The sequence below is a fragment of the Acanthochromis polyacanthus genome, chromosome 4, assembly GCF_021347895.1.
Source record: "Acanthochromis polyacanthus isolate Apoly-LR-REF ecotype Palm Island chromosome 4, KAUST_Apoly_ChrSc, whole genome shotgun sequence".
Taxonomy (NCBI): Eukaryota; Metazoa; Chordata; class Actinopteri; family Pomacentridae; genus Acanthochromis; species Acanthochromis polyacanthus.
In genome coordinates this window covers 41,002,757-41,030,530 of record NC_067116.1, presented here as the reverse complement: position 1 = coordinate 41,030,530, position 27,774 = coordinate 41,002,757, and the positions used below count along the sequence as shown (strand labels likewise).

The following is a 27,774-nucleotide window of genomic DNA, read 5'->3' as shown; positions in this document are numbered from 1 at the left end:
ACTGAGTGATTTGCATTCACCAGTCCATCTCACTTGCACGTAGTTTGATACATAACTCTTTGTTTTGGAAAAAAATCTGCCTTGTAATGTAGATTTTACAACTTTTTTAAAAATTGATTTAACAGGTTTATTGGTTTTTCAGTCCACAAATGTCACCACAGTGAAGGTTCTCTATTAAAAATGTATAAGGGGTTTACGAGTTTAATATTCTTTTTTACATTTACTTTCCTGAAATATTAGAATTGTTATGTGAACAGTCAATACTTTGTAATTGATTTATATCACATCTACTACTCTCATTGATATTCTAGCACTGGGTCTATGACAATAATTCAAGGACAAAACAGTCAATCTGTGCATTCATTCTGACACTGACACAGGAAGGAAGATATTTCATCTTCCAAAATCTAATGAACAACTTCAAACCTAATAAGCAGATCAGTTTAAAATAGTTATCTTCATTTACACCTTATTATGCCGTCCTTCTTTGCTTCAGCGAAGTTTTGCAGGAGTCTTCAGGGACAAAAATTAAACAAGACAGATTGCCGTCAGCCAATGTCTTCAGCTTATTATTTTTAACAGCTAAAAATTATCCTGGCTCGGCAGCGTCGGGAGGAAAACAAACCAAATTAAAGTGTACGTCCCTGAGGCGATCGCTACTAATGTAATTCATCACGTTTTGTAGGTTGACTGTCTTTTGAAACGGTGTTCGAGTTGGTTTCTCAAGGTCTCGATAAATGAAAAGGGTCCTTGCACACAATAGCAGATGTTCGCTGCCACTTTACTTGCTGAGTGTAATTAATAAGAAAGAATCTGTAAGAGCCAACCTATATTGCGCAAACTATAGATATAAAGTGCATTAAACCTCAAAAATAACTCATTTCCTTGTAGTTTTTGCCGCACAGATGAGTGCGGATGTTAGAAAAGTTGATATTCAAACAGGTTCGCATCTTGTCTGTCTACTGTAATTACAATTCAACCATCTCTCATTCTCTCACTGACATCGGTTTGCTATTTTCCACAGGTGTCCCTGTGCTCTTTATAGTCCTGTGGATTGGATCCAGAGTGTACTTTGAGGACACAGAGTTTGTATAAACTTCCATTACCAAAGTCAATATCATAAAAGTCACCGTTAGAAGCACAGTGAAGCATTAAAGTATACAATGAAAATAATTTTAACGATGTGCAGGAATATAAATACAGATAGAAGTGGAGTTTTCTGTACTTAACTTTGTAATTACTTCTATAATTTGCACTCAGAGGTTATTTTATTCTGCAGTCAGTTCAGCTCAAAGTATGTGAGGATGTAGGAGACCTTCTGTAGAATAACTGAAGTTTAAAATGTCATCTCATCCAGATGTTGGGACATCAACGAGGACTCGCCCTATTGGTGGATCATCAAAGGACCGATTGTCGTCTCAATAGCGGTAAATGTTCCCATTGTGATGTTACAAACAAAATGTTGGACTGCTGATTATACACCAGGAATATTTGTTCACGTTCTTATTTTATGTTCTCAGAGACATACTGGAGGGAACATAACTTCTTTTATCCCATTAGAATAGAGCTCCAAAAACTGCTTTCAAGTCCATGAAACACTTGTCTGCCCATATTGTTGCCATGACAACAACGATAATTATGTTGTTGAAAGCATCATTTTGGGATAGTTGCTACCTGTCAAGGCATTATTCCATTGTTCTTGATTCTGCATATTTGTTTTTTCTATCAACAGGTCAATTTTATGCTTTTCATTAATATCATCAGAATCCTGATACAGAAGCTCAATCCTCGGCTGATCCAGTTCAATAACTCCTCTCAGTACAGGTAATCCTTCAGCTGCAGACACACTGTTGAACTAGAAGAGACACTACAGAGGACAGCAGATGTGTTTTTATTTTTTACCAGAAAGGATCGATTCTTTAAGTCTGAGATTTGCTTTAATTAAATTTAGCTTTCATCTTTTCCCCGAGACAGTTTTTTGGGGGATTTTCAAAGTCATGTCTGTGTTTATTTTGAACTTTTAAGCTTTGTCCGTCTGGATGGACACGTTCTCATATACTGCTTTTTACTCTTTGGTAGTTTTTCTTTCTGATAAGTGGACACTTTGATGTTGGAGGAAAATGAAAGTTAAAAAAAAACAAACTGCTGGTACACCACAGCAGGGGAGGGAATGAATCATGAACTACTGTAGAATTAGTCAGTCTGACCATATCTAGTGTAACTCTTGTACCAAGAGGCTAATGGAATTTCAAATTACAGTACACTCAAATACTTCATGCATGTCACATATATTCAGCTCATGTGAAAATGACTTACTAATTGTCAGGTAAGTAATGCTTGACTGAGGTTTCTCTAAACATCATTCTACCTCTGCACACACATTTTAATAGTTATTTTCAATCATGCACCTGCTGCTTCCTGCACACACAAGTATCCTCTTCACTGATATCTGACCACTAATCCATCTGCGTTCACACGAGACGCGACGCAACAAGAGACTCACCTCCTGCACCTTTATTATTTCCTCTCTTCTCTGCAACAGACGCCTCACTAAGTCCACCCTCCTGCTCATCCCTTTGTTTGGCACTCACTACATGTTCTTCAATTTTCTGCCTGACTACTTCAATGTTAACCTGCGTCTCTGCATCGAGCTCTGCATGGGATCCTTCCAGGTACACAGACACACTAATACACTCCCTATTCCAGTTATATCACACATGCTGCACAATCTAACGGCTCTAGGATCTCATAATAAACTCTCAAGTGTGCTTGTGTTTCTACGTGAATCACATCAATCGAAATCAGTGCACTTCATTTAGAAAGGATAGAATAGATTTGTTTTATCACTGCACAGTGACACTGAGCAGCAATCCTGTCAGAGCATTCACACAATTGGACAACATGTTTAAAAGTATAGTCGGAAATGTGCCCATATAAAATATAAACATCTAGTAGAAAAAAAATAGCAAGTGTATGCATGAACACAGTGTGTTAGTGTATTTAAGACAGCTTATTTGGTGTATTAAGAACTACACCAATCAGACATCACATTATGATCACTGACAGACGAAGTGAATAACACTGATTATCTCTTCATCACGGTGCATGTAAGAGGGCTGGATTTGTTAGCAGCAAGTGAACTTTTTGTCCTCAAAGATGACGTGCTAGAAGCAGGAAAAATGGCACGCATCGGGATTTGAGCGAGTTTGACAATAGCCTAAATTGTGATTGCTAGATGGCTGGGTCAGGGCATCTCCAAAACTGCAGCTCCTGTGAGGTGTTCAGTCTGCAGTGTTCAAGATCTATCAAAATGGTCCAAGGAAGGAACAGTGGTGAACCAGCGACAGAGTCTTGGGTGACCTTTTAACAGCATGGACTAGCGTTAAATATTAATGATTACAACCTTCTTTTTCAGGGTCTTCTGGTGGCGATCCTCTACTGCTTTCTCAATCAAGAGGTCAGTAAAAGACGCACCTCTCTCAGGCGTCTCACAAGGTATTCTTATTTATTAAATTCCAACAAAAACTGAAGTGTAAAAATAATATTTTTTCCATTTTACAGGAAGTAGCTTCAGATCTTTTTTTCTTGGCCATGAGCAGTTTTTTTCATCTCTCCTGGCAAAGCAATAGTTTGCCACAAAATGCTCCATCGAGGGAAAAATTGCCAGTAATACACAGGTTATAAAGTGATGTTTGGAGGTGCTGGTGGATGGATTTTCTGCAGACAGACTCAGGACATTGTTCCCCCATTTTTACTGAAAAGTGGATGCAGGTTGTAGCCATTACAGTAAATCTAAAAGAATGATAAGAGACGGATTTTCTGATCCAACACTGAACAAGAAAAGCAAATAAGTGTATTTCCCTAGACTCTTTCTTTAGCAAACAAAACAATAAATGTTGCTTTTAATTGAAAACAACAAACAGCACATTGATGAGTCATTCCATGTAAAACCAACCAAATCTGAAAAGAGTTCCCAATAGACTTCTTTAGAATCAAATGACTTTTAACAAAGTCCAGAGGAATACTTTCAAATCCTTTAAGTCCTGGAAGTTGTGAGGTGAAGTCTCCATGGATCGAACTTGTTTGTCCAGCACATCCCACAGATGCTGGATTGGATTGAGATCTGATTGTTGTGCTCCTCAAACCATTCTTGAACCATTTTTGCTTTGTGGCACGGTGAATGTATCCCGCTGAAAGAGACCACAGCCATCAGGGAATACCGTGGGTGGACATGGTCAGCAGCAATACTTGAGTAGGTGGTACGTGTCAAACGAACATCCACATGGACGGTAGCACCCAAGGTTCCCCAGCAGAACATTGCCCAAAGCATCACACTGCCTCTGCCGGCTTGCCTTCGTCCCATAATGCATCCTGGTGCCACGTGTTCCCAGGTCAGCTACGCATACACACCCTGCCGTCCACGTGATGTCAAAGAAAACGTGATTCATGAGACAAGGCCACCTTCTTCCGTTGCTCTGTGGTCCAGTTCTGATGCTCAAATGCCCATTGTTGGTCTTTCAGCTGTGTACACGGGTGTCAGCACGGACACCCTGGCTGGTCTGCAACTGTGCAATTCCAAATGCAACAAACTACGATGCACTGTTTCCTCTGATATCTTTCTATCAGAACCAACGTTAACTTCTTCAGTAACTTGAGCAACAGTAGCTCGTCTGTTGCATCGGACCACACAGGCAAGCCTTTGCTCCCCATGTGCGTCAGTGAGAATTAGCCGCCATGACCCTGCCACCAGTTCACCACTGTTTCTTACTTGGATCATTTTTGATAGATCCTGACCACTGCAGACTGAACACTCCACAACAGCTGCAGTTCTACAGATGCCCTGATCCAGTCATGACATCACAATTTGGCCCTTGTCACACTCGCTCAAATCCTGACACTTGCCCATTTTTTCTGCTTCTAACATCATCTTTGAGGACATAATGTTCTCTTGCTGCTAATATATCCAGCCCACTATCAGGTGCCATGATGAAGAGATAATCAGTGTTGTTCACTTCACCTGTCAGCGGTCATGATGTTGTGCCTGATCTGTGTGTTTCACAGCCAAAAGGTACATTTGCAAGTGTTAAAATGTGACTGACTGTATCAGAGAATAGTTTAGGTACAGAGGGAGAAGGGTCAAGGTGGGAGACATTGGTAGATTTTTCCATGAACTGTTCCTGATTGATCATTTGTGGATGTTTTTGTTTGACAGGTGCAGAAAGAAGTCCACATGCAGTGGTTCCGGTGGCAGGAGAGGAGTTATGGTGTCGTGTCTCCGGCTGCAAAGGGCAGCCAGATGGATACGCCCTTCTAGAGGCCCGACAAGCCTTCACCATCTTCCTGAAGGAACTTTGGAAACTTTCACAGAGAATTTCTTCTGCACACGTCATCTTCTTTAACGAGCCGTACAACAAACACGATAAGGTTGTCGAACGCGCAAGTCATCCCAACCTGCATGACGACTGACACGCTGTCAGCCAGAATGGAGGAACTGAAGTTAACGCTTCAAAGGAGAATAACTCTGAACCCGCTTGACATTTTATTCCTCCTACATGACAGCTCCTGCCAGTTTTTATATGCATTTCCCAAAGTGGCAACACATTTAAAAAGATCAGATTTCAGATTTCCTTGTAGCCATTATCGGTGAAATTAAAGAATGATCATTTAGATGAGCTGAATAATTACATGACCATCAATTAGCAAGTAAAATGCATCATCAGGTTTTCCTTTTCAACCAACGAAACTACATATTATCGTGTCGCATTTGCATTTTAATGCACTCATTATGCAGATGCAAGGAATTTGATGGCGTTTGTCACCAGTGCTGTCGTCTAATCGGCTGAACATGTGACTGTTTCTCAAGTGACTCCACTCTGGTCACCCGAATGACCAGAAAATGGCTCTTTTTTTCATTTTGTTCCTATTATTTATTTGTATTATAATATTATGTTTTAGAATTTAGAGTATGTGTTGATAGTTCAGCACACAGGGGGGTTCATTGTAGATATGTTGAAGCATTTTTCGTGGACTTTTAACTTGTACAGAAGCTATTAGAATTAGTGTTTATTTGCTTTTAAGCCTCAAATGCAGATTACTGAACCAACCCCACTATGCTGTATACTGTGAAGGTTAAAGCCCACTCTGCATTTCACTGCCAACTGCTCTTTAGCACAGGAGTAGAAAACAAGTCCTAATCCTAGTGATAGTGTCATATTATTGTTTAAGTATAAATGCTATAACAGTACTTGATGTAACAGTTCCATCGAGATTAAAGGCTTCATAATGACACAAAATTATTGTTTAGCTCTGGACCAATATGTGAATTCATTGCTCACCTTAAGCTGAATGTATCAACTCTTGCTAGGCAGCTTGTCCCTGTAGCTGCTTTCAGGCGTTGCCGCTTTATTTGTGCCTCTTTCTGTGACGTTTTAGTACCTTGTAAAGTATCAGGCTCCTGCAAATTAAAGCATAAACATATCTGCTGTGTGTAATTATGGGCTTTCTGCAACCTCCTTCACAAAGAATGAGCTGGCAGCTATAAACAGCAATAAAAATTAAAGTCATTAAAGTTACAACAGTAAAATGTAATTCAGATACAATATGTGTTGATAGTAGAATCCTACATGATTACTTCTAAAGTACTTTGGGGGCAGAAACACTGTTTAACTTTCGTGGTGATGAAGCCCCATGGAACAGTTTTGTAAAATATCTAATTTGCTTCACAAGGAAAACTTAATAAATTTGACTGTAAAAGAAATAATCTACTTGTTTAAAAGCACTTTTTAGATAAGCACGTGCAGAAATGAGCAGTTATGTCGACTAGATCTCCAGTTTTACTGTGACTGAGCTGTTAAGCTGTGGAGGAGTCTATGTGTGCACTGTAAACGTTCCTCTGTTGCCTAAAATATGTGAATTTACTGCACATTGGTTTGTTAATTACTTCAAAGTTGTTTTCTGATCTGTTAAAATGTGAAATAAACTGAGTTAAATTAACTGAACTTGATAAAACAAGTTCAATAAAGAGGAGATATTAAGTAAAATGTACTTGTCACACAGAAAGCGGTTACTCTCAAATCTGTTTTTCTTTTACATTTATCATTGACAAGTTTTTCCATTCATTCATTTTTGACCAGAGTCAGTAAAAAGACAAACTGTGAGGCTGCTCTCGGACCGAATTCAGCATCAACCTTTGGTTTGGTTAGAATTATTTTGATTATCATGAAAAGAAAGAACCACAAACAGCAAGTTTCCATCAAGTCTGTTTTCACAAACCACTAAAAACTAAAGATTCTGAGAATTTAAGATCTCTAACAATGCGTTCTGGAAAGTCTGCTGCATATATGCAAGCTTTGTTTCTTATAAACTCAATTTAATGAGTTGAATAAACTCTCAGCTGGTCAACCATTCAACTCATCATTTTAAGTAAAAGTGGCTCAAGTTAGAAGAAATCGTGTTTTTACTAACAGTGGTCTAAAATTATAAATTGAACAACTAAAACAAGAAAAACTTATATATTTACATTAAGTACACTAGAAAAGATAACCCCATTGACCCCATTCTACTTTGCAAATCGGTTCAAGCTCTGTCGGGTTGCACAGGAATCCTGAACCAACAGCTATTTTCAAGTTCAACCGCATATTCTAAATTAGACTGAGGTCTGGGCTCTGACTCGACTACTCCAAAACATCCACTCTGTCTTTAAACCATTTCTGTCTCACTTTGGCTGTTTGCTTTGGGTCACTGTCTTGCTGAAAAACAAAATTTCCCACATGTCAAAGTTCTCTTGCAGACTGCATCAGACGACTCTCCAGGATTTCCTTATACTTTTCTGCATTGATTCCACCCTTCACCTTTAGGGGTCGCAGCAGGCCTGGACATGATGATGCCACCACCATGCTTCCCCGTGGGGACGATATGTTTGTGATGGAGTTAAGTATTTGGTGTTGATGCACTCAAATCATCTTTGTTTCACTAATTATGTAACTTATAGCACTAACTGTCTGCACCTGTGTTTAATGAGGTGAATCATTTTAAAATGGGCAAAATGTTAAACAATCAGTTGAACCCCTTCCTGGTGCTGGAAGTATATTATTAGGCTAGGTTACTATTTTAGCCGTAATGAACAGGATCCTGAGTGCTTAGCAGTTGATATTGAATTGGCTAAATCCCCTTGCTTACGTAGGTGGTATTATAAAAGGCAAAATGTACAAAGAATAATAATAGCACAGTGACTCCACTGTGGAACTACTTAACTCAAAACTAATGAGCTATATTTGTATTTCCCCAGAAACAAATAATAAATGTGAAAAATGTTAATACAGTCAAATGATACTAAATTACGCAGGTCAACCAAATAACATATGACAACAATACACGGAATATTTAACAGAACATATACCTTCAACGAAGGCAACTTCACTCAATGTGTGAGCAGTCACGGTATCAACAGTTTTCAATGTTCAGTTGTGTTGGGGCCCTTTAGTTAGTGCACAAATAAAAACAAATGCTCCTTCAATCACTCAATAGGATAAACAACCCTCTCTGTGCCTCATAGAAAAAGCCTCCTCTTACTCACAAATCCCAGATGAAGAGCTGACGGCAGCAGGCGAGATGCAACAGCGTCGTCCGTGTGTCCATGCAGGTTCAGCGGCGAGGTCCCTCCTCACAGCATTAGCAACAGGCTAATTAGCATGTACCGTCCTCCAGCAAAGTCCTCAGCTCCCCCGATCCTCCTCAGTGAAAGTGGCGGCTGGTGTTTGTAACTAACGGTTGAGTCCATGCCTAGACTTTTTCAAGCTAGTAAACAAAACAATAACCGCGGCTAGCAGCTAGCCTCGCTGCACTTCACTTTGAACTTCAGTATAGTGAGACGCTAAAGTGCAACTTTCACAAGACAGAAATCTGCTAAATAATAGTTGTGCTAATACTTAAAGTATGCAACTCTACAACTTTAATCACCTCGACATTAAACCCTGGTTTTCCCTCTGCTGTTCTCCTCAACCACGTCCTCTGCTCCGACGTCGCGCCGTTTTTTCTCTTCCTGTTGTTCTCACTTGCTAACGAAAAGTGTTCTGATTGGCTAATAGTGCAGCTTTACCGGAAACCCTATTGGTTTACAATACATCACTCAAACACCTTAAAAATACACTGGCTGAGTAAACAGAATATTATACAATAAAAAAATCATGGATAAAGTAGTTCTCACTAGTTATATAATTATAAAACACATCTTTTAACTATCTGCAGGTATTTTTCGTATTTTGCAGGTTATTACACAGTTGTTTAACATTTTATATTTTTAAGTAATTACATTGTAAAAATTGTTGTCATTTTGACATGATAGAATGTTTTCTTTGTTTGTTTTTGTAAATGCTTGTCGTAAAAGGCACATTAAGTTGGCCAAGATTCAATGTTGAAAAGAAATAACAATAAATTTTCAAAAACTCCAATGGGGCTGAATGTTTTAATAGGAACCCTATTTCTATAAGTGGTAGAGGGACCTATTTAGTCTCAAATAACAAAATAAACCCTGAAATATTTGGCATTTTAACAGAAGAGTTGTTTCTACACTTTACCTCCCAAAGGTTACTTACCTCACGGAGTCACCAGCTTTCATCTTTGACACTCATCACTTTATTTTACCTTCATAACTCATTTTTAACTCCCCGGTGAAGCGTCTTTGACCTGCTCCTAACTGGTTTATGAGCTCCGTGTCAGGGTTCAGAGCAGGGCCATGTAGAAGCAGCCCGCAGGCCTCACTGCTGCTCCTCTTCTGCGGTGGTTTGGGATTTGCGGAATGGGAAGTGCAGAGTTTCCTGGACAGGATGTGGAGTCACTGCTGGATCGTACAGCCCCCTATACTGACGCAGAGCTGGCGTGCAGCTGCGCGGAATCCGCATCTGGAGAAGACAGGGACAGGATCGCGTTTTGTCATCTGAAAAAAAAAAAAACTCCAGGTCTCTGTCTGTCTCCAGTGACCCAAAGTTCTCTTTGGTAAATCTGAGCCGGGTAAGTCTGTTAAGCGCGTCTTTTACTCAGCATTTCTATCGCATCATTACGCACAAGAACACCCACGTTTGTTTTCATCATTTCTTATGAAAAAAAAGTGTTCCAGTCTGCGAAATCTTAACTTTTCACTTATGTTTTACGAAATTTAACTTACTTTGGTTAAAACTGCAGCAGCCACAGTTGTTTTAAGCGTCTTTTGTTCTGTGCAGACAGCCCAGGGGGGTTGATGTTAACTTAATGACAGGCTGCTGTGCTGTTCTGCCTGCCCAGACATGCACTATAGAGCTGTATGTCTGCGTAATTTCAATGAAACCTCCAGCATCTTTACAGTAATTGAGGGCGGCAGAGAATGTGAATCATATAAGAACTAAACTCAAAATCTGCTTTTTAAAAAAAAATCAATTTATTTATTTGCTATTTGTGCATATATTTTTAGTAAGTTTTATTTGCAACACTTCACAACTGTCAATTCTATCTTTTTTTCTCAGACTAATCATACTTCTGGCGTTTCTTCATTGCATTTATTTATCAAAGTGTTCCTCAGTGTTGTTATTAAGTAGAAAAGTCTTGTTTTAACTGATTTTTACCCATTTTGTTCTGTTTTGTTAGGTTAAATTTGACCAAAAACATGCTACACAGATAATATGATTGATTGATTAATTGATTGATTGTCAGATGTTCCCAGAATTTTTCATGCATTATTTAAAGCTCTGATCTTCTCCTCCTCCTCCTTCTCTTCACACAGAGTGAGGTGATGACTCACCTCTGGACTCTCCTGTCAGGCCTGCTGCTGGTTTCATTGGTGGCCGAATCTCTGAGCAGCCCCGAGGATCAAGAAAATGAAGTCTTGAAACACACCGAGACGGACCTCAACAAAAACCAGGTCAGTGAATTAAGAAGTTAACACAATTTGACTTTTTTTTTTTAAACTTACAGATGCCCTTTTGGATATAACGGCATGAATAATCCAATGTGTTGTGCTCTCTTGTTTTAGGATCAGGTGATTGAGAATGCAATCCGAAACGTCAGTGAACCGACAACAAGCAACACACCGACCACATGTGAGTTTTCTGGATGTTGGTGTTTAATCTTTTGACTTTGCCTCTGTGTGTTTCCTAAAATTGCCACCATCTTCCTTTAACACCTGCAGCTCCTTTGAGTGCCACAGCTCCCCCAAACTCCAGCGTTGCTCCTCAGTGTCCAGGAAACCAGGTGATGCAGGAGGGCAGCGGTGGATGCGGCTGTCCGTCTGGTTTGGTGAAGGATGGGGACAACTGTACGTGTCCGGTGGGCTTCGCTCTGGAGAGAGAAGCAGAGTGTAAAGGTGAGAGGTGGACAGAATTAGAAACAGCAGGAACAAGTGTTAAAATTTGTTTTAGAATAGTTGTAATGTTTTTGCACAGCTTTGAGGATCAGCACATACTGTATAAGCATGTGACAAATACAAACTCTTAAATCCTGAATCTTGTAAAATCATCACTGCATGTACAGCACACACCACCAGCATTTCTGCCAATGACAAATGAGTACAGGGAGTTATTGAAGGTGGATAACTAATTATTTTCAACATGTTTATCCTGCTGTGGATAGCAAAATATTAACTTTGTTTTGGAGTTAATAATCCTCTGCACCCTAAAGAAATGTTCTCTTTAAAAGTTTGCCAAAATTACACCATTTATCAGAGCCAAATACTGTTGAAAAAGAAACTTTGCAGTGGGCTTTATACCGCTGATCTTAAAAGTTACCTACGCGAAATTGCGATATTGCATCAAAATCACTTCATTCTAAATTTCTTATTTAAAATTTCTTCTCAATTAAATTGCTCACTCTTAACAGATTGTGTAAGAAAAAACAAAAAAAATTCTGCTCTTCTCCCTACAGTTGTCATTGGTGACTCAACTGTAATGAACCGACAATGATCAAAAAATTTAGGGACTTTTCTGCAAAAAAATTGGCTGAACTGCAGGTTGTATGTACACAGAGCAAGTATAGAAATAAAAAATTAAAAATGTGAACTTTAAATATCTATAGTATGTAGAATCACCTAATTTTTTGCCAGTATTGTGAACACCTGTGGACACTTGCAAAAATGTCCTACATGTTAATTCCAGTTTTTCCCCATTTTTGTGAAATAAACAATCAAAGAAATTCAGCTTTAGTTTCTCTCTCTTGTTTTAAATGTTTTGTTTTTTTTTGTATTATAGCCACTGCATAGAAAACACTTCTATGTTCTCTCTACTTTTAGTCATGGTTGTACTTTTCCCATATATGTATGTGTATATAGTGCAGTGAAAAATGGGCCTACAGTAAGTAAAAATGTGACAAAAACACAGAAATTGCATTTAATATTCCACGGCAGTAATAAATATTATCCTAATACTTGCAGGACATTGACAGCAGAATCGGTTTGATATGTGCATTGCATCTATCTCAGTTAGAAGCAGTGTTTTATGTTCTCTCCATTTGGCAGATGTTGATGAGTGTGAAGGACAGGAACCATGTGGTCTCCACGCCAGCTGCAGTAATACCCCCGGCTCTTACTCGTGCAGCTGTCTCCGTGGTTACCTGATGGCTGCTGGAGGATGCCAGGGTTCGTCAATCAGTGTGTGCATTTGCAAGAACGGAAGGACACATCAGAAAGTATTATGTACTATCATAATAATGTATGTGTTCCCTATGTGTTCTACAGATGTCGATGAGTGCGCTCTGGCAGCAGTGACGGGTTTGCAGGCCTGTCAGGGTGATGCTGAATGTAAAAACACCCCCGGCTCCTTCACATGTTCCTGCCCTGTTGGTTATGTGATGGCTCTAAATGGAAAAAGCTGCATAGGTGAGGCTGATACGAACATCTCGTGTGCATGATTATAGAATGTGAATTCCAAAGTACCTACAGAAAACGTGTCTACAGTCTCCAAACAAACAGCTCAACCCCACTTGTAAGTTTTACTCTTTTATTTCTTTTAACATCAAATCATGGTCAATTTCATTTCTTTTTTTTGACAAAAAATTGCAAAAGGGATGTTTTTTTTTCATGTCAAAGTTCAGATTTTTACAAAGTAATGTAACATCAATAAGAATACAAAATGTAAAATAGGTGATTGCATAAGCATTTGCCCCTTCGAGTCAGGATTTCATAGATGCACCTTTGGCTGCAATTATAACACTGAGCCAGGTTGGGTGGGTCTCAATCAGTCTTTCTGTGTAGCTTTAATTGTATGCTTCAGGTTATTATCTGGCTGGAAAATGAATCTTCTTCCAAGCCTCAGTTCTCTTGCAGACTGCATCAGATTGTCCTCCAGGATTTCTCCATACCTTGCTGCATTCATTTTACCCTCTGCATTTACAAACCTTCCAGGATCTGCTGACAAGAAGCAGCCCCACATCATGATGCTGCCACCACCATGCTTCACATCATGATGCTGCCACCACCATGCTTCACATCATGATGCTGCCACCACCATGCTTCACATCATGATATTGCCACCACCATGCTTCATGCCATGATGCTGCCACCACCATGCTTCACATCACGATGCTGCCACCACCATGCTTCACATCATGATACTGCCACCACCATGCTTCATGCCATGATGCCACCACCACCATGCGTCTCATCATGATGCTGCCACCACCATGCTTCACATCATGATGCTTCCACCATCATGCTTCACATCATGATGCTGCCACCACCATGCTTCACATCATGATGCTGCCACCACCATGCTTCACATCATGATACTGCCACCACCATGCATCACATCATGATACTGCCACCACCATGCTTCACATCATGATGCTGCCACCACCATACTTCACATCATGATGCTTCCACCACCATGCTTCACATCATGATACTGCCACCACCATGCTTCACATCATGATGCTGCCACCACCATGCTTCACATCATGATGCTGCCACCACCATGCTTCACATCATGATGCTGCCGCCACCATGCTTCACATCATGATGCTTCCACCACCATACTTCACATCATGATGCTTCCACCACCATGCTTCACATCATGATGCTGCCGCCACCATGCTTCACATCATGATGCTGCCACCACCATGCTTCACATCATGATACTGCCACCACCATGCATCACATCATGATGCTGCCACCACCATGCTTCACATCATGATGCTGCCACCACCATGCATCACATCATGATGCTGCCACCACCATACTTCACATCATGATGCTTCCACCACCATGCTTCACATCATGATACTGCCGCCACCATGCTTCACATCATGATGCTGCTGCCACCATGCTTCACATCATGATACTGCCACCACCATGCATCACATCATGATGCTGCCACCACCATGCTTCACATCATGATACTGCCGCCACCATGCATCACATCATGATGCTGCCACCACCATGCTTCACAGTGTGGATGATGCGTTTGAGATGATGTGCAGTGTTTGGTGTCCATCAAACGTAGCATATCTGACTGCCTAAAAGCTCAGTTTTGGTCTTCTTTGGACCAAAGAATCTTCTTCCAGTTGACTTCAGAGTGTCCCACATGCCTTCTGATTAACTGTAGACTGAATATGAGCTTTTTTCAACAGTAGCTTTCTCTGTGCCATTCTCCTATAAGGCAGTGACTGGTAAAGAACAGGCAAGCTCCATTTGTAACTCCATCAGAGGACTCAAAGCGGTCATGGTGACCTCGCTCACTAGACTCTTTCTTGTTAAGTGTTTGAGGACAACCTGATCTAGGTAGATTTAGACATGTTATATTCCTTCCACTTCTTAAAGATGGATTCAATTATACTCCAAGGAATATCCAGTGAGCTTAAAATGTTCTTGTATGCATTCCCAGGCTTATGTTTTTTAAAAACCTTCATACAAAGTTGCTTGGAGTGTTCTTTTGTCTTCGTGGTGTAGTTTTAGCCAGGAGCACTGATTCACCGGTGACTGAACCTTCCAAATTCAGGTGTCTTTATACTACAATCATTTATAGGCTGGAAGTACTTACACAATCACTTATTTTATGTTTTATGTTTTTGATTAAGTGACATGAATTCAGACTGCACAGTGACTTGGAGATTAACACCATCACCTTGCAGCTAGAAGATCCCTGGTTTGCGTCCCAGCCTGGGCCTGGGATCTTTCTGCATGGAGTTTGCATGTTCTCCTTGTGCATGCATGGGTTTTCTCCGGGTACTCTGGCTTCCTCCCACAGCCTAAAAATACCCTATGGTTAATTGGCATTTCTAAATCATCTGTAGGTATGAATGTGAGTGGGATTGTCTCTCTGTGTAGTGACAGACTGGTGACCTGCCCAGAGTGTCCCCTGCCATTGGCATTAAAAGGGAATTTTTGTAAAATCTTGTCAAAAAAGCCAAATGAACCTGACTATGATTCATTGTTGAAAATCAGTCAAAATGTAAAACTCGTCATGATTAGATCTCTTAAACATGGCCGTTAATCTTCATGTATTCATAGCTGTTGGTCTCTCTAATCTGTAGATGTGGATGAGTGCAGCTTCGAGGAACAGTGTCGCCGCGAGCTGGGAAACGTGTGCGTGAACACTCCTGGCAGTTTTGTGTGTCAGTGCCAGCTGGGCTTCAGAGCAGAAGCTCCTGCGTGCGTCGGTGAGTCCGTCTGTCACTGAGCATCACCACAACTGGATCAGACTGATGTCCACATTTGATCATGCATTCCTAATTTCTGTCATATTTCACTTCAGTAGCTACAAAGTGCAGACATCTGCTGACAGGAAGGAACATAGGGCTTCAGTCTGCTGCTTTGCTGCTTGTCTGCTCTGTCAGTCTTTGCTTCTGTTTTCCACCTTGCCTCTCTTGTTCTAAAAAATCTCTGTTCACTTTCTTTTTGATTCTTTTGCACTTGTGGCCTCTGGTCCTCTGTAGGTCCTGTGTGTCCAAACTACACCGTGTGTCAAGATATGATACGCTTCACGTGCTTAACACATGCTGCCTGCTTTTTGTGTGTTTGCAGCCATATATCATAAGCACAGTTTTAAGAATTTGAAGTACTTCTCTGTACAGAGATTTCTTCAATCTGAGTTTTTTAGACTCTTATTTTACCTCTAGGGAGATTTGTTTAAAAACTGCTGTCAGAAATTAATGGATTTTGAGTTGAGAAAAGGTGAATGGAAAATAGGAGAAGAAAATACTGTCACATATTATTCCAGCTTCCCACAGTGACTCAATTTTAAACCACTTGTGCCTAATGATTTGGGTTTGGTGACATGAAAATGGCTTTGTACCTCTGTTGTTGGCAATCAAATTAGAGGAGCGCTTTTAACAAATGACAGTTGCTTTTTTCTGCACAGTAAAATGTTTAATTGCAAATCGTGTCAGCAATAAATGAAAGAAAACATTGTATACTGAACGCATCTTTCTGCACTCTTCTCCTGTGTCCTAGATGTGGATGAGTGCGTGGAGAGTCCCGTAGTGTGTGACGGTCAGGGTGTGTGTCAGAACACGCTGGGGAGCTACAAGTGTGTTTGTCGACCAGGTTACCGGGGAAACGGCACACACTGTGAAGGTAAGCAATTAGTGCGGACGTCCCTCCGTGGAGAGCTGCGTTTCCTGTGGACGAGGTCAGCTTCCTGGTGTGTGCGCGTGTTTTAATGCCAGCTGTTATGCTTTCCATTAAAAATTATCCCGAGTGGCGGAATAATGTTTATGGAATAGAAATGAACAGAGTTTTCAGAACAAGTTTTTAAAATATATCCGTCTCTGTCCAGATGAGAACGAGTGTGTGTTAGGTGGTCACAGGTGCGACAGCAATGCTCGATGCGGCAACATCATCGGGTCGTACTTCTGCCAGTGTTACCAGGGCTTCAGTGGAGATGGACACTCTTGCTTTGGTGGGTAAAGGACGTGTGTGTTTTGCTTTTGTGTTATGTACAATCATCACTTCCTTACTGCTTCTTTACTGCTTCATCTGCTATCTTGAACAAAACCTGCTCTAGAACAGGTTCAGTGTTCAGCATTAGTTACTGTGGTGAGGGAACATGGAAAGAAGCCACTGTAGTTCTTGTTGTGGAAAATTCTGTATCAGTTGTTGAGACTGAAGAAAACAATCTATTGAGAATCACAAGTTGTCTTTGTGTTTTATTCGAAGCGTCAAAAGCACAAAATCACAGAGTGCAGAGCGGTCTACGGGAGAGTATGAAGAGACTGAGAGGCAGCTAATTATATACTCATTCTTCAGCATGTCTTGTCAATGTACATCCACAGTTGCACATGGGGGGGAAAACCCAACAGCTAAGTGAAAGCTTCTTCAGCAAAACAAACAAACAAAAAACTAATGGAGACGCAGGTGCAAAATGTCATATCATATTGTTTCTCAGAAATGCTACGCCGGTTTTAACACCTTCAGACAGCAGTCAGTTTGAGACATATGGGTTAGACAGGTTCAATTAAAGGTAACACGTCTATCTTGCACAAACGGTACTTTCCTTTCGTGCATTCTCTACCTTATGGGGTGTCTCGAGAGGTCAGACACAGACAGCTTAACAAGGTTATCAAAGGCTACAAGTATCAAAGGTGATGATCGTGTGTACTAAGTAGCACATAATCTGTAATGCTTTCAGATAATTAGTGAGCATTAATGCTTGTAGATAACACATTTTCCATTACATCCTGAAAGCCCAGAGCTACACCTAAAGTTGCCTGGTAATCCAAAATCTGGGTTTGTTGCACAGATCTCAGCACTCAACAGACACAAGTCCATCAAAATTTTGTCGTTGTTTTGCAGATGTTGATGAGTGCGCTGTGAACAACGGCCACTGTGAACACAACTGCACCAATGAACCAGGAGGATACAGCTGCCGGTGTTTCTCAGGTTACCAGCTGGACCAGGATGGACACAACTGTACAGGTAAAACACAGGTCAAGGTGAGATGTTGAACCATTCACATCAATTTGTCTTGAGTTCTTGCTTCAGAACAAACAAGTTCAACATTTTGAGAAGGATCAGTAACGCTATCAAGTTTGTACCGTAATGCAGCATGAATCTAAAACCAGGAGACAGTTAGTGAAAAGACTGAAAATGGGAAAACTTTTTGCCCGGCCCTGTCTGAAGGTCAAAATAATGATGCAAAAAACAGAATAAGATTAACGGGATTTGTCACCATTACAGGTGCTGATCGACAGATTCTTACTTAATTCTTTACACATAGGCAGTATTTACCACTTTCCCCTGTTTGCTGTCTTAAAGCTAAGTCATGTTAACAGTCTCAAGCTGAAGCTTAATGTTACAGCATGCCTTCAAGTCAGTGGTATCATCATCTAAGAACAAGAAAGCAATTAATTTTACACTCCAAAATGAATGTCCGACTATTCCTTTGAGGCATCTGTCATTCTAAAATTCTGGTGGAAGAAGTTTTGTTCATAAAAAGAAGGCAATTTATGTGAAGTGATTTGTGTCACCGGACACCTTGAACCTACTTTGCACTTATCGTTCGTGAACTATAACAAATAGCCTGTTACTGCAGTCAAAAACATGTAGCAGAAGTGTGATTCCAGCTTACTGGCCGATAAGACAAGATAAGACTTAAAATGATAAAATGACATCCCAGGAGAATAAATGCAGTAAATGATGCAACAAGAAGAAACAGGTTAAATGTTACAGAGACTCAGTAACCAATTAAAATGTCTCTTGCAGCTTGAGCAAGATTTTAACTGCGTTTCTGCTAATTTGCACTAAGGTGACGCTGTCGTATGGCTGCTCAATAGATGACAGCAAAGAGATTATCTCACCCTGGACCATTATTTAAAAATATTTACCAGTTTTGGTCCCTTATTTCAAACAAACTGCACTCACGTGGCACTCAAAGTTTACTTAAAACCATTGTCAACTGAATTGCAAATAGAGTTTCACTCAAATCCAAACGAGTCCATACGTTAAGCTTTCTAAAATTAACTGAATGTGTCTGAATCCCCAGATGTGGACGAGTGTTCGGCGCTAAATGGGACCTGTGAGCACATTTGCATCAACACTCGGGGCTCTTTCCAGTGCTCCTGCAGACCCGGATACCAGCTGCACATCGACGGTCACACCTGTGTGGGTCAGTCGCTCGCGGTCACTCATTTGCATGCGCTGTTTACCTGCTCATTTTCAGTCGTTTAAACGGATGATTAACCGGGACGCAGAAATTGCAAAACTTTCACAAACTTTTTTTTTATCTCTCTGCCTCATTTTGTGTGTTTTTTGTGTCTGTTGATGTTTTCTGCCCAGTCGATGTCCTGAGGCCACATGAGGGAGTCAGAGAGATAAAGATGTCTATAAATTATGCTCTTTGTGTTTCTCTGTCTGTGTGTTTTTCTGCACTTAGACATAGATGAATGTAAACTCCAGAACGGCGGCTGCTCTCACACCTGCACCAACAATCCTGGAGGACACACTTGCCACTGCTCACCTCCTCTGTTGCTGGACGCAGACAACCTCACCTGCCGCAGTACGTTTCTTATTATAGGGTCGACACTATCGTTTTTGTGTATTATAAAAAGTATATTCAGTCAGATTTTTGCACAGAAATAAAAGAAAATGTGCCTGAATTTAGAATCTGGTGATAAAATAAGATAAACTTGATCTTATCTGGTGGAAATTGATTTGAAACTATAAATCACATGCGATCATTTTCTCTTTTTTTCATTTTTAGAGAATATTTACCTTTAAGCTGTGCTCAAACATAGAAATAATTAAAGTACAAAGCCTCACATGCTGTGAAATAAAAATGGGTTTTAATGTCATATCATTAAAACTTAACTATGCTGTCCTTATCAAAGTACACCCAAAGTTCTTTGTGTGCTGGTGGATTAGGATGCTAATACCCACAGTATTCTCATTCGCACTAAGGCTGCAGTGTAACTATAAAGGTGCAAAACTAGTTGTATTGAAAACTGGTGGGTAAAGTTGTAGTAAAACAGAAGAAAAGGTGATGAAAGGAACATAAATAGGAAAAATAAATAACCCATTAATCCATATGTAGATATTCTGATTCTACAAATTCTTCTGGATGTCGAAAAATGACAGTATTGCACGTCATTGGTATTGCCCAGATTCTTTCACAAGTAGAAATACTGATAAAGAAGCACTGATATTACACAAAATCAGTAAGTAGAAAAATACTGATATTCTGTTTTTAAGTGTATAAAATATTCATAATAATGCACTGGTTTGTGAAATTGATTAACCCAACAAAGGGCTTCACATCAGTCTTTATGATTTTAATAATCTTTTGTTCTATTTAATGCACTTCTCTTTACAGTGTGTCACTTTTAAAACATTCTACAACTTTCTTAATTGCTCAATATTAATTTTAGTAAATGTCTTCTTTCTTCTGACCAACATTCAGTTTGCTATCAAAATACTGGCAGCAAATATTACAATTTAGAAACTGAAATTTAGGAGTTTAACGCATTTTTCTCATGTCTGGCAAATACTTAAACTTTATTTATTTATATAGCACTTTTCATACAAACAGAGTTGCAACACAAAGTGCTTCACAGATTAAAAACAATCCCACTCCACCCACTCCACCCGCTAACCCGACTTCCCCAAACCCAAAGATATAACACACACAAAAAAAAAAAACCCACACAGACACACTGTAACACGATAACCAGACCTTTCGGATTATTTTTGCGTGAATCAACAAATCAGTCTTCATATTCATACATTCATTGGTGAAATGATTTCTTCTTTGCCTGTACAGATGTTACATCGTGTAAGCTGAGAAATGGCGGCTGTGAACATGGTTGCACTGTGAGGGCTGAAGGCCGCGTCCAGTGTCACTGTCGAACAGGCTGGAAACTGGGTGAAGACATGAGGAGCTGCGTAGGTGAGACTTCGTGTCCACCTTTTTCACCGCTTTGTAAAGTTTTGATCCAGGAACGAAGCTGTTTATTTTTGGAATTCTATTCATGTTCATCTCCTTGGTTTTAACAGAACAACTAATTAGGGATGAAAATTCTAAACTATATTCAAATACAAGCAGACATTATACTATATGCTAATAGTGTTTTGTTTAACCACAGACATGACTTTTGAGGCAGATATAAGTCAGTTACATCAGTCACTCGGCATTAGGAACACTCTCCTCATAGACTTTCCTGACTGGATGGCAATAACCAGTAAAGAAGTCTTTGTCATGGTGCCCATTGCTAGCTAAACCTCGAAAGTGCTCTTTGCTTGCCCACCTGAACTACTTTAGTGACACCTCCTTGGGTTGCTTTAATATGAAACATCAAGAGGATCCACCTGGTGGTGCAACCAGGTACTGCAGCTAATCCAGAGCACATTTTCTGACATGCATGTCCTTTGTCTTCTATCTTATCGGTTGAATAAGTTAATTATTAACCACAACTGAAAAACATCATCCCTACAGCTACTGTTATTTCATTAATTCATATCCATGCAACTAAACTATTAATAAATTTTGATCTTAACAACATGTAATGACACCAAAGTCATTTCCATGACACTTCATCATCTGTTGAATCCACCATGCAAAGCTGCTCCTGGAATAATCTTCAAACATTTATTACTGTAGTCTTTCAGATAAGAAGCGGTAAAGAGCTGGAGAGGTTTTCATGGATGTAATCAGCCTCTGATCTGTTCTGCCTTTGCAGTGTGATTTAATTTTTAATGACGGTGCTCATAAAAAGAAATGATATCAACTGGATCAAAAGGATGCACAGAAATTTGAATGCTTGTTGACGGCATGTGACTCTGAACTGTGGCCAAGTTCTTCATGCAGCCAAGAATGCTTTGTCAGTACAAAAGGAAACTAGAAAAGCACTCGGAGACCGCATACCTCCGCCATGCCATCTGTTTGTCTGTCTGTGTGTGTGTCTGTTTGTCTGTTAACAGCATAACTCAAAAAGTCATGGACGGATTTTCACCAAATTTTTACAGGATGTCCGTAAGGCGGCCATCTCTCAATTGTCCTTCGACCTTCAAAAAAATCCTGGATCCAGACGGTGATCCGGATCACCTCCAAAATCTAATCGATTGTTACTTTTGCTCTTCCGGACATTCTGTAAAAATTTGGTGAAAATCCATCCATGACTTTTTTGAGTTATGCTGTTAACAGACAAACAGACACACACACAGACAGACAAACAAACTCTGGTGATTACATAACCTCCTGGTGGAGGTAATTAACAGAGCATGATATGGATTGTTTTACTGCCCTCAGGTTTAACCGTCTGTTCTTTTCACTAGATGTGAATGAATGTGGAGACTTTACAAACGGAGGCTGTGAGCAGCTCTGCATGAACCATGCTGGTGGGTTTAACTGCACCTGCAGGGAGGGATACAAAGTTCAAACAGACGATCCCACCAAGTGCCAGCGTGAGTAGTACATGCCATGCCGTTTTCAGGATAGATTTAGACAAAATTAATGCTTTATTTCAGTTTTTCACAAAGGGACAAAAATAAAAATGTATATTTACTAGCTTCCCTGCCTTTCTAGCTGTTTGTGACCCTCCTTGTCAGAACTATGGAGTTTGTGTTGCCCCAAACAGCTGTGACTGTCCTCCAGGTTATCCAGGTGTGGGCTGCTCAGGTCAGAACCTCCAATGTATTATGCATAGAACTGTGCAGTTTGTTCCATTTGATTTTTGATTGGATTTTTTTTACAGACATGCCACAGGATCATAAGGAGAAAAAAGAAGCAAATAATAACACAAAAAACAGACCCTAACATGTGTGAAACAAATAGGATGAAGCTTATTACCTCCGAGCTGCTACATGTCCAAACATCTCATATTTTACTGTTCCCCGTTTGCGTCAAACCTTTTACTTTCATGCCTCTTCAAAATCCACAAGAACACCTTTACTGTTCCACATTATTCTGTTTTTAAGCATGTGTATTTGCTTTAATAGTTGTACTCATTTTGAAATCATCATGCAGACTGTTCAGTAAGTTTAACCCACATCTTCTTCACATGGTGCTTCGAGCAAATTACTTTCAAATGAAATTTCAGTTTCCTCCTCAGTCATAGTTTCCAGTGTTGCTTCTGAACAGTTTTTATTATTAGGAAGTAGCTTATCATTCGCTTTGAACATTATTTGCACAGTCCTGAAATTAACTACATCAACAAATTTCTACACATTTGGTTTAAAAAACAATATATTACTGTGCTCATTATATCCCACAATATGTACTATCCTGATAGATTTTTAAAGAATTTGTTATTTCATAGTTACTAAATAGAAACATTTCTAATATAATAAATGCTGATGTACTGTTTAAACTTTCAATTTCATGACGAAATAACAAGCCACGTAGTTCAGGATGTGGTACATTTGATCGACTCGTACACAAAAAATGTGTAGCGAATCACTGCTGCTTTATGTATGAAAATATCTTTATTTTCAAGAAATATCATCCTTACCTGCAAGTAAATACAGACACAGCATACTACAAGCAACAATTTAGAAGCTAAAGTTTTTAGCTTTTAGAGCACATCCTGCGTGTGATGATAATGTAAGTTCATGAATGTTATTTAAACAGATTATTATCATTGTGCATATAGATGTAATCTTGCTTCGCTAAAATGTCAAACATGCACCTTTCATTTGTGTCTGTTTCATTCTTACGTACATTGTTTAGTCTGATATTAACAGACACGTGCTTTTTAGAATGCAGCAGATAGTTTTAGATGCAAAAGCTGATGCTTCGGAGAGAAAAAGTGTCCATGTTGGTTTTGCGTTTCAGCCATTTGCTTGCCGCCTTGTGCCCATGGAGGAACCTGTATGCGCTGGAACAAGTGTTTGTGTCCTGCTGGTTGGACTGGAGCAGGCTGCCATACAGGTAACTGCCTCAGAACAATGTCCAGAAACACCAGAGGACAGGTGATATGTTAAAGAGTCTCTGGTATATGAGCACAAGATGTTCACATTTTTGCATTTTTTATTGAACATTTCTCATCAAAATGCTTTTTCTGTTCCATTTTGTAGTCACCAACACATACTTACATCTATATACAGTATGTATATGCACACTCTGACATGGCTGGTGTTGTTACAAAATGTATATGTTCAGAAGTTTAGTGCACCACATTTTTTATATTCATTCTAATAGGTCCAATTTCGATGAACTTTCCTTCATCCATGACCATATTCATCTCTAATACCTTTGACTATTTAGCTGTATTTTTTCCCTCTGTCTTTTTCCCTGCTTGTCCCTCAGCTGTGTGTGAGTTGCCTTGTGCTAACGGTGGTCGCTGTGTTGGTCCTGGTACCTGCCAGTGTCCCTCCGACTACACCGGCCCTCAGTGCCTCTCGCGTGAGTAACAGAACACCGACACATCTGGCAGTAGTTAGACCAGGCGTGCAGGTTCCACACCACCTGCCTCCAGGCTAGTTAGCAGCTCTGTCTGGTAAAATCTGGGCTTTAGCATGAAAACAAGACCAAAAAAGTATCTGGTTAATGTAAAATTTGTGTGTGATGTGCGTTTTGTAGCCTTGTGCACTCCCGCCTGTCAAAACGGGGGAAGATGTGTGGATGTGAACAAATGCACATGCACTGCTGGCTGGCAAGGAGCTCGATGCCAGATAGGTGAGATGACACGTTCTCTATCTCTGTGTTTGTATTTGTCTTATGATAATGACTGAAATGCATGCAGAAATGACATGCAGAACCTCTGTATCTTTGAATCTTTTGTACAGGAAATAAAACAAAATCCTAATCAAATACAAATCACAGTCACAGATGGTTTTGCAAATCAGAAAACATACTGATTAAATGAGATCACACAACTTTTTGGGACCATTAGCCACGGGTTTGGAGATTATAATGTACACTTGAGAGTCTCCATTTATCAGTTCCTGAAGTAGCCTTACGAAAGAAGCTGAAACATCTGCAAGGAGAAAGAAAAGTCTAGTTGGATTACTATGTCCTGGATGACTAAGAATCTACACAGAGAGCCTTTAATCAGAACATCTTCCAGCAGCTGCAAGTTCATCATGTTGCTCATACCGCAACCACCATGTGCAGCTTCTACTTTACTGACTGTGTGTTTTAACCTGTAGCTGTCCTGAGAAAAAGCCAAATACTCCCTATTAGTCTGCTATAGTTACGTCCGTCCATTCATTTGCTTCATCCTGTGGAGGGATTTCCCATTCACACTTAGAGCCAATTTATAACCACTCATTGATTGAATTGAATGAATTGAACTGAATTGATTGAAAATCGAATTTACAGCCTCCGTGATTAGTATTCAACACCACGGTATAAGCAGTGGGGTGATCGTTCCTTTGCTGTTGCTGCTCCGAGACTCTGGAACGCACTCCCACTTGAACTTCGACTAACCTCTGACCTGTCGCTTTTTAAATCCAGACTCAAAACCCACGTATTCAGAAGTCCCTTTGACTTCTTGGACTGTTTTATTCTCATATTGCCCAAAATGAATCAATTAAATGTTGCTGATTCATCCGTGCTGCATTTTGGTTTTATCTTTTTTTTATGGTTTTATGGTTTTTATGGTTTTATGGTAACCAAATCATATTGTTTTGTTTTATCATGCTGTTGGAAAGCACCTTGGTCTTCTTTTATGTTGTTGTAAAGTACTCTATAAAGAAATTTTGATTTATTGACTGATTGACAGCATGAAGTGTAATGAACTGTCTTTAATATGTTTCTTAAGAAGGGACCGCCTATAAGCAAAGAGAAAAGCTATACAAGAAAAGCAACACAAAACACAACACAGTCCAGTGCATGATCCAGTTGTTCAGGACCTGCTGTTTTGCAGGTCACTGCTCCAACTACCACATTTACTGATGTTCCAATTCAAATATGATGCAAATATATTCCCCTGCCGAAACACCAGCAATTAAAGCTTGGTGCTTTATCTCTGTTTTCTAAGTAGATTATTGTAGAGATGAGCTGAATTACTGTTGACTATGCTCCTGTTGTCTGTTCTCTGGCTCCGTCAGAGCCTATTGTGTGTCAGAAACCTTGTAAGAATGGTGGCGTTTGTGTCGGCCTCAACAGATGCCGCTGCACCAAAGGATTCACCGGAAGTCTCTGCGACACGGGTGAGTCTGTCAGTGTGGAATTATTTGTGCACCGTGTGGATGAAAGGTGTTTCTCTTCACTTTGCAATAAGACTCTTGCTGTGTTGGCAGCGGTGACCACCCCCTGTGTACCACCCTGCCAGCATGGAGCCACCTGCAGCCCTCACAACACCTGTACCTGTCCAGAAGGCACTGCAGGCCTCCGCTGTGAGAGACTGTAAGGACAAGCAACAGCAGGAAACACCAGCTTCTTTGTGAACTCATATCTGTTCCCCTGTCTTAAAAAAAAACACTTAAAAATATTTAAAAAATCTTGGCGCTATGAGTCTCTTTTTAAAAACAACAACTGGGGGCAAAAGTTCCTCTTGTGAGACAGAATCATTGCAATACCTCAATACCCTTTTCAACTACACCTTATTTCACCTTGCTGTCCTGTATTTTTGTATTTTGTGTGTCGCAGAACGTGTCCTGTGGTCACCACAGTGGTTAGCATGGCTCGAGCAGTAAGGAAGGCGTTCAGGGAGAGTTATGTTGACCGGTGTGGACCTTTGGGAGTTCAACTTTGCACTAAATACAGGTAATTAGTTTTCCTATTATGTTGTGCAGTTCTAAATATCCTCGTTATTTTACAGGAGTTGCAGGATTGTTTTTATCACAGGTCTGTTCGGTGTTCAGCCAGTAAAACTGACTTCCAAGAACATTTCTTATCATCTATGCCATTAAAGTATTAAATAAAATAGTATGCAGGGTTACATACAACTGTGGTATGAGTGTATTTGAGATGTGTGTTACCATGGACTATGATTTTAACAGATGTTAAAGGTTATGTTACGTAATTTTGATTAGAATAAAATGTGTCACAGCTGTGTTTACCCTGTGGTTGTGTTTCCAGAATAAACCAAGCTCGAGTGTACCTGCAGGCCTACAGGGTGGGATACAAAATCCAGTGTCTGCAAAAGAAGGACAGATAAACAGTGCTGGATACACTAAAGCTGCTTGTCATGAGGAACGGACAAAAACTTGGCCAACATGTGAAGGCAGAGAACAAGGACTGAAAAAGGCCTTCTGTAAACTGTAGAAATAGTTGTAATTGAAAGAGTGTGAGGGTGTTGTGTTGTGCTGACATGACAATGAGACTTCATTGTATTAGTGAGGCAGTTTTTTTGCTCTGTGACTTATAATGGCAGGCATTTTTACATCCATTTTGTACACAATCATATAATGTATACATTTTATTATAAATGTTCCTTCATAAATAAGATGTACAATGGATTCATTAATTGTAATGTTTGTATATGGCAGCTGAAAGTTATAAATTGTGTCATTCAATGCCTTTTTATGTCAGTGTTGTGTACATTTCTACTATGATTTTTTAATAATAATTATTGTCACTGTAAGCTTAATCAAACAGTTCACATTAAGAATTGCTCTCAATAATGATGAACTGTCACACAAACACCCTTATTTATTTTATTTTTTTTAGGTTTCCCTATTATCAAAGGTTTTACACTAGATTTACTGCATGAATGTCAAAATAAGAGTCTGTAATAGTCTCACAATGCAGCTCACAGTAGCAGCTTGTTTTTGTTTGCTACTAATACATTATACTGAAATACCAGAGCTGCAGTGTGTGGCTGTATATCATGCTGCACTCATGTTAATTTCTGTAGAACTTTTACATTTAAACAGGTTAAGGGTGTCATGTTGGTAATATGAATATTTTTGCATTCAAATGGACAGAGCAGTCAATACTG

General features: G+C 39.8%; 2 protein-coding genes across 4 annotated transcripts in view; both read left to right on the top strand.

The window, feature by feature from the left end:
* Positions 1-6,478, top strand: part of ghrhrl (growth hormone releasing hormone receptor, like) — a 30,208-nt gene extending 23,730 nt beyond the window's left edge. The window contains exons 8-13 of one of the 3 annotated variants that reach the window (XM_022203816.2): positions 1,025-1,085; positions 1,358-1,427; positions 1,733-1,824; positions 2,543-2,672; positions 3,416-3,457; positions 5,213-6,478. In XM_022203816.2, coding sequence (XP_022059508.1) covers positions 1,025-1,085; positions 1,358-1,427; positions 1,733-1,824; positions 2,543-2,672; positions 3,416-3,457; positions 5,213-5,314 — 497 coding nt within the window. In that variant the 3' untranslated portion in view covers positions 5,315-6,478. Of the gene's footprint in view, positions 1-1,024; positions 1,086-1,357; positions 1,428-1,732; positions 1,825-2,542; positions 2,673-3,415; positions 3,496-5,212 lie in introns of all 3 variants that reach the window. The other 2 variants (XM_022203815.2, XM_051947240.1) reach the window with 2 other exon arrangements.
* A 9,014-nt stretch (positions 6,479-15,492) lies between these two features.
* si:ch211-221n20.8 (von Willebrand factor D and EGF domain-containing protein) lies at positions 15,493-27,349 on the top strand. Its single transcript, XM_022203795.2, has 16 exons — positions 15,493-15,615; positions 16,409-16,531; positions 16,734-16,856; positions 17,750-17,872; positions 18,939-19,061; positions 19,329-19,451; positions 20,712-20,837; positions 22,223-22,351; positions 22,473-22,565; positions 23,721-23,816; positions 24,195-24,290; positions 24,468-24,563; positions 25,940-26,041; positions 26,132-26,237; positions 26,481-26,597; positions 26,913-27,349. The coding sequence occupies exons 7-16, from the start codon at positions 20,822-20,824 to the stop codon at positions 26,989-26,991; spliced, it is 930 nt and encodes a 309-aa protein (XP_022059487.2). The 5' UTR covers positions 15,493-15,615; positions 16,409-16,531; positions 16,734-16,856; positions 17,750-17,872; positions 18,939-19,061; positions 19,329-19,451; positions 20,712-20,821; the 3' UTR covers positions 26,992-27,349.
* Positions 27,350-27,774: the final 425 nt, after the last annotated feature.

Bases quoted from the DNA above. Each gene is read 5' to 3' on its own strand.
- si:ch211-221n20.8 (XM_022203795.2), top strand. The intron at 24,291-24,467 runs GTGAGTAACAGA...TGCGTTTTGTAG, and splicing joins CGGCCCTCAGTGCCTCTCGC to CCTTGTGCACTCCCGCCTGT. The intron at 24,564-25,939 runs GTGAGATGACAC...TGGCTCCGTCAG, and splicing joins AGGAGCTCGATGCCAGATAG to AGCCTATTGTGTGTCAGAAA.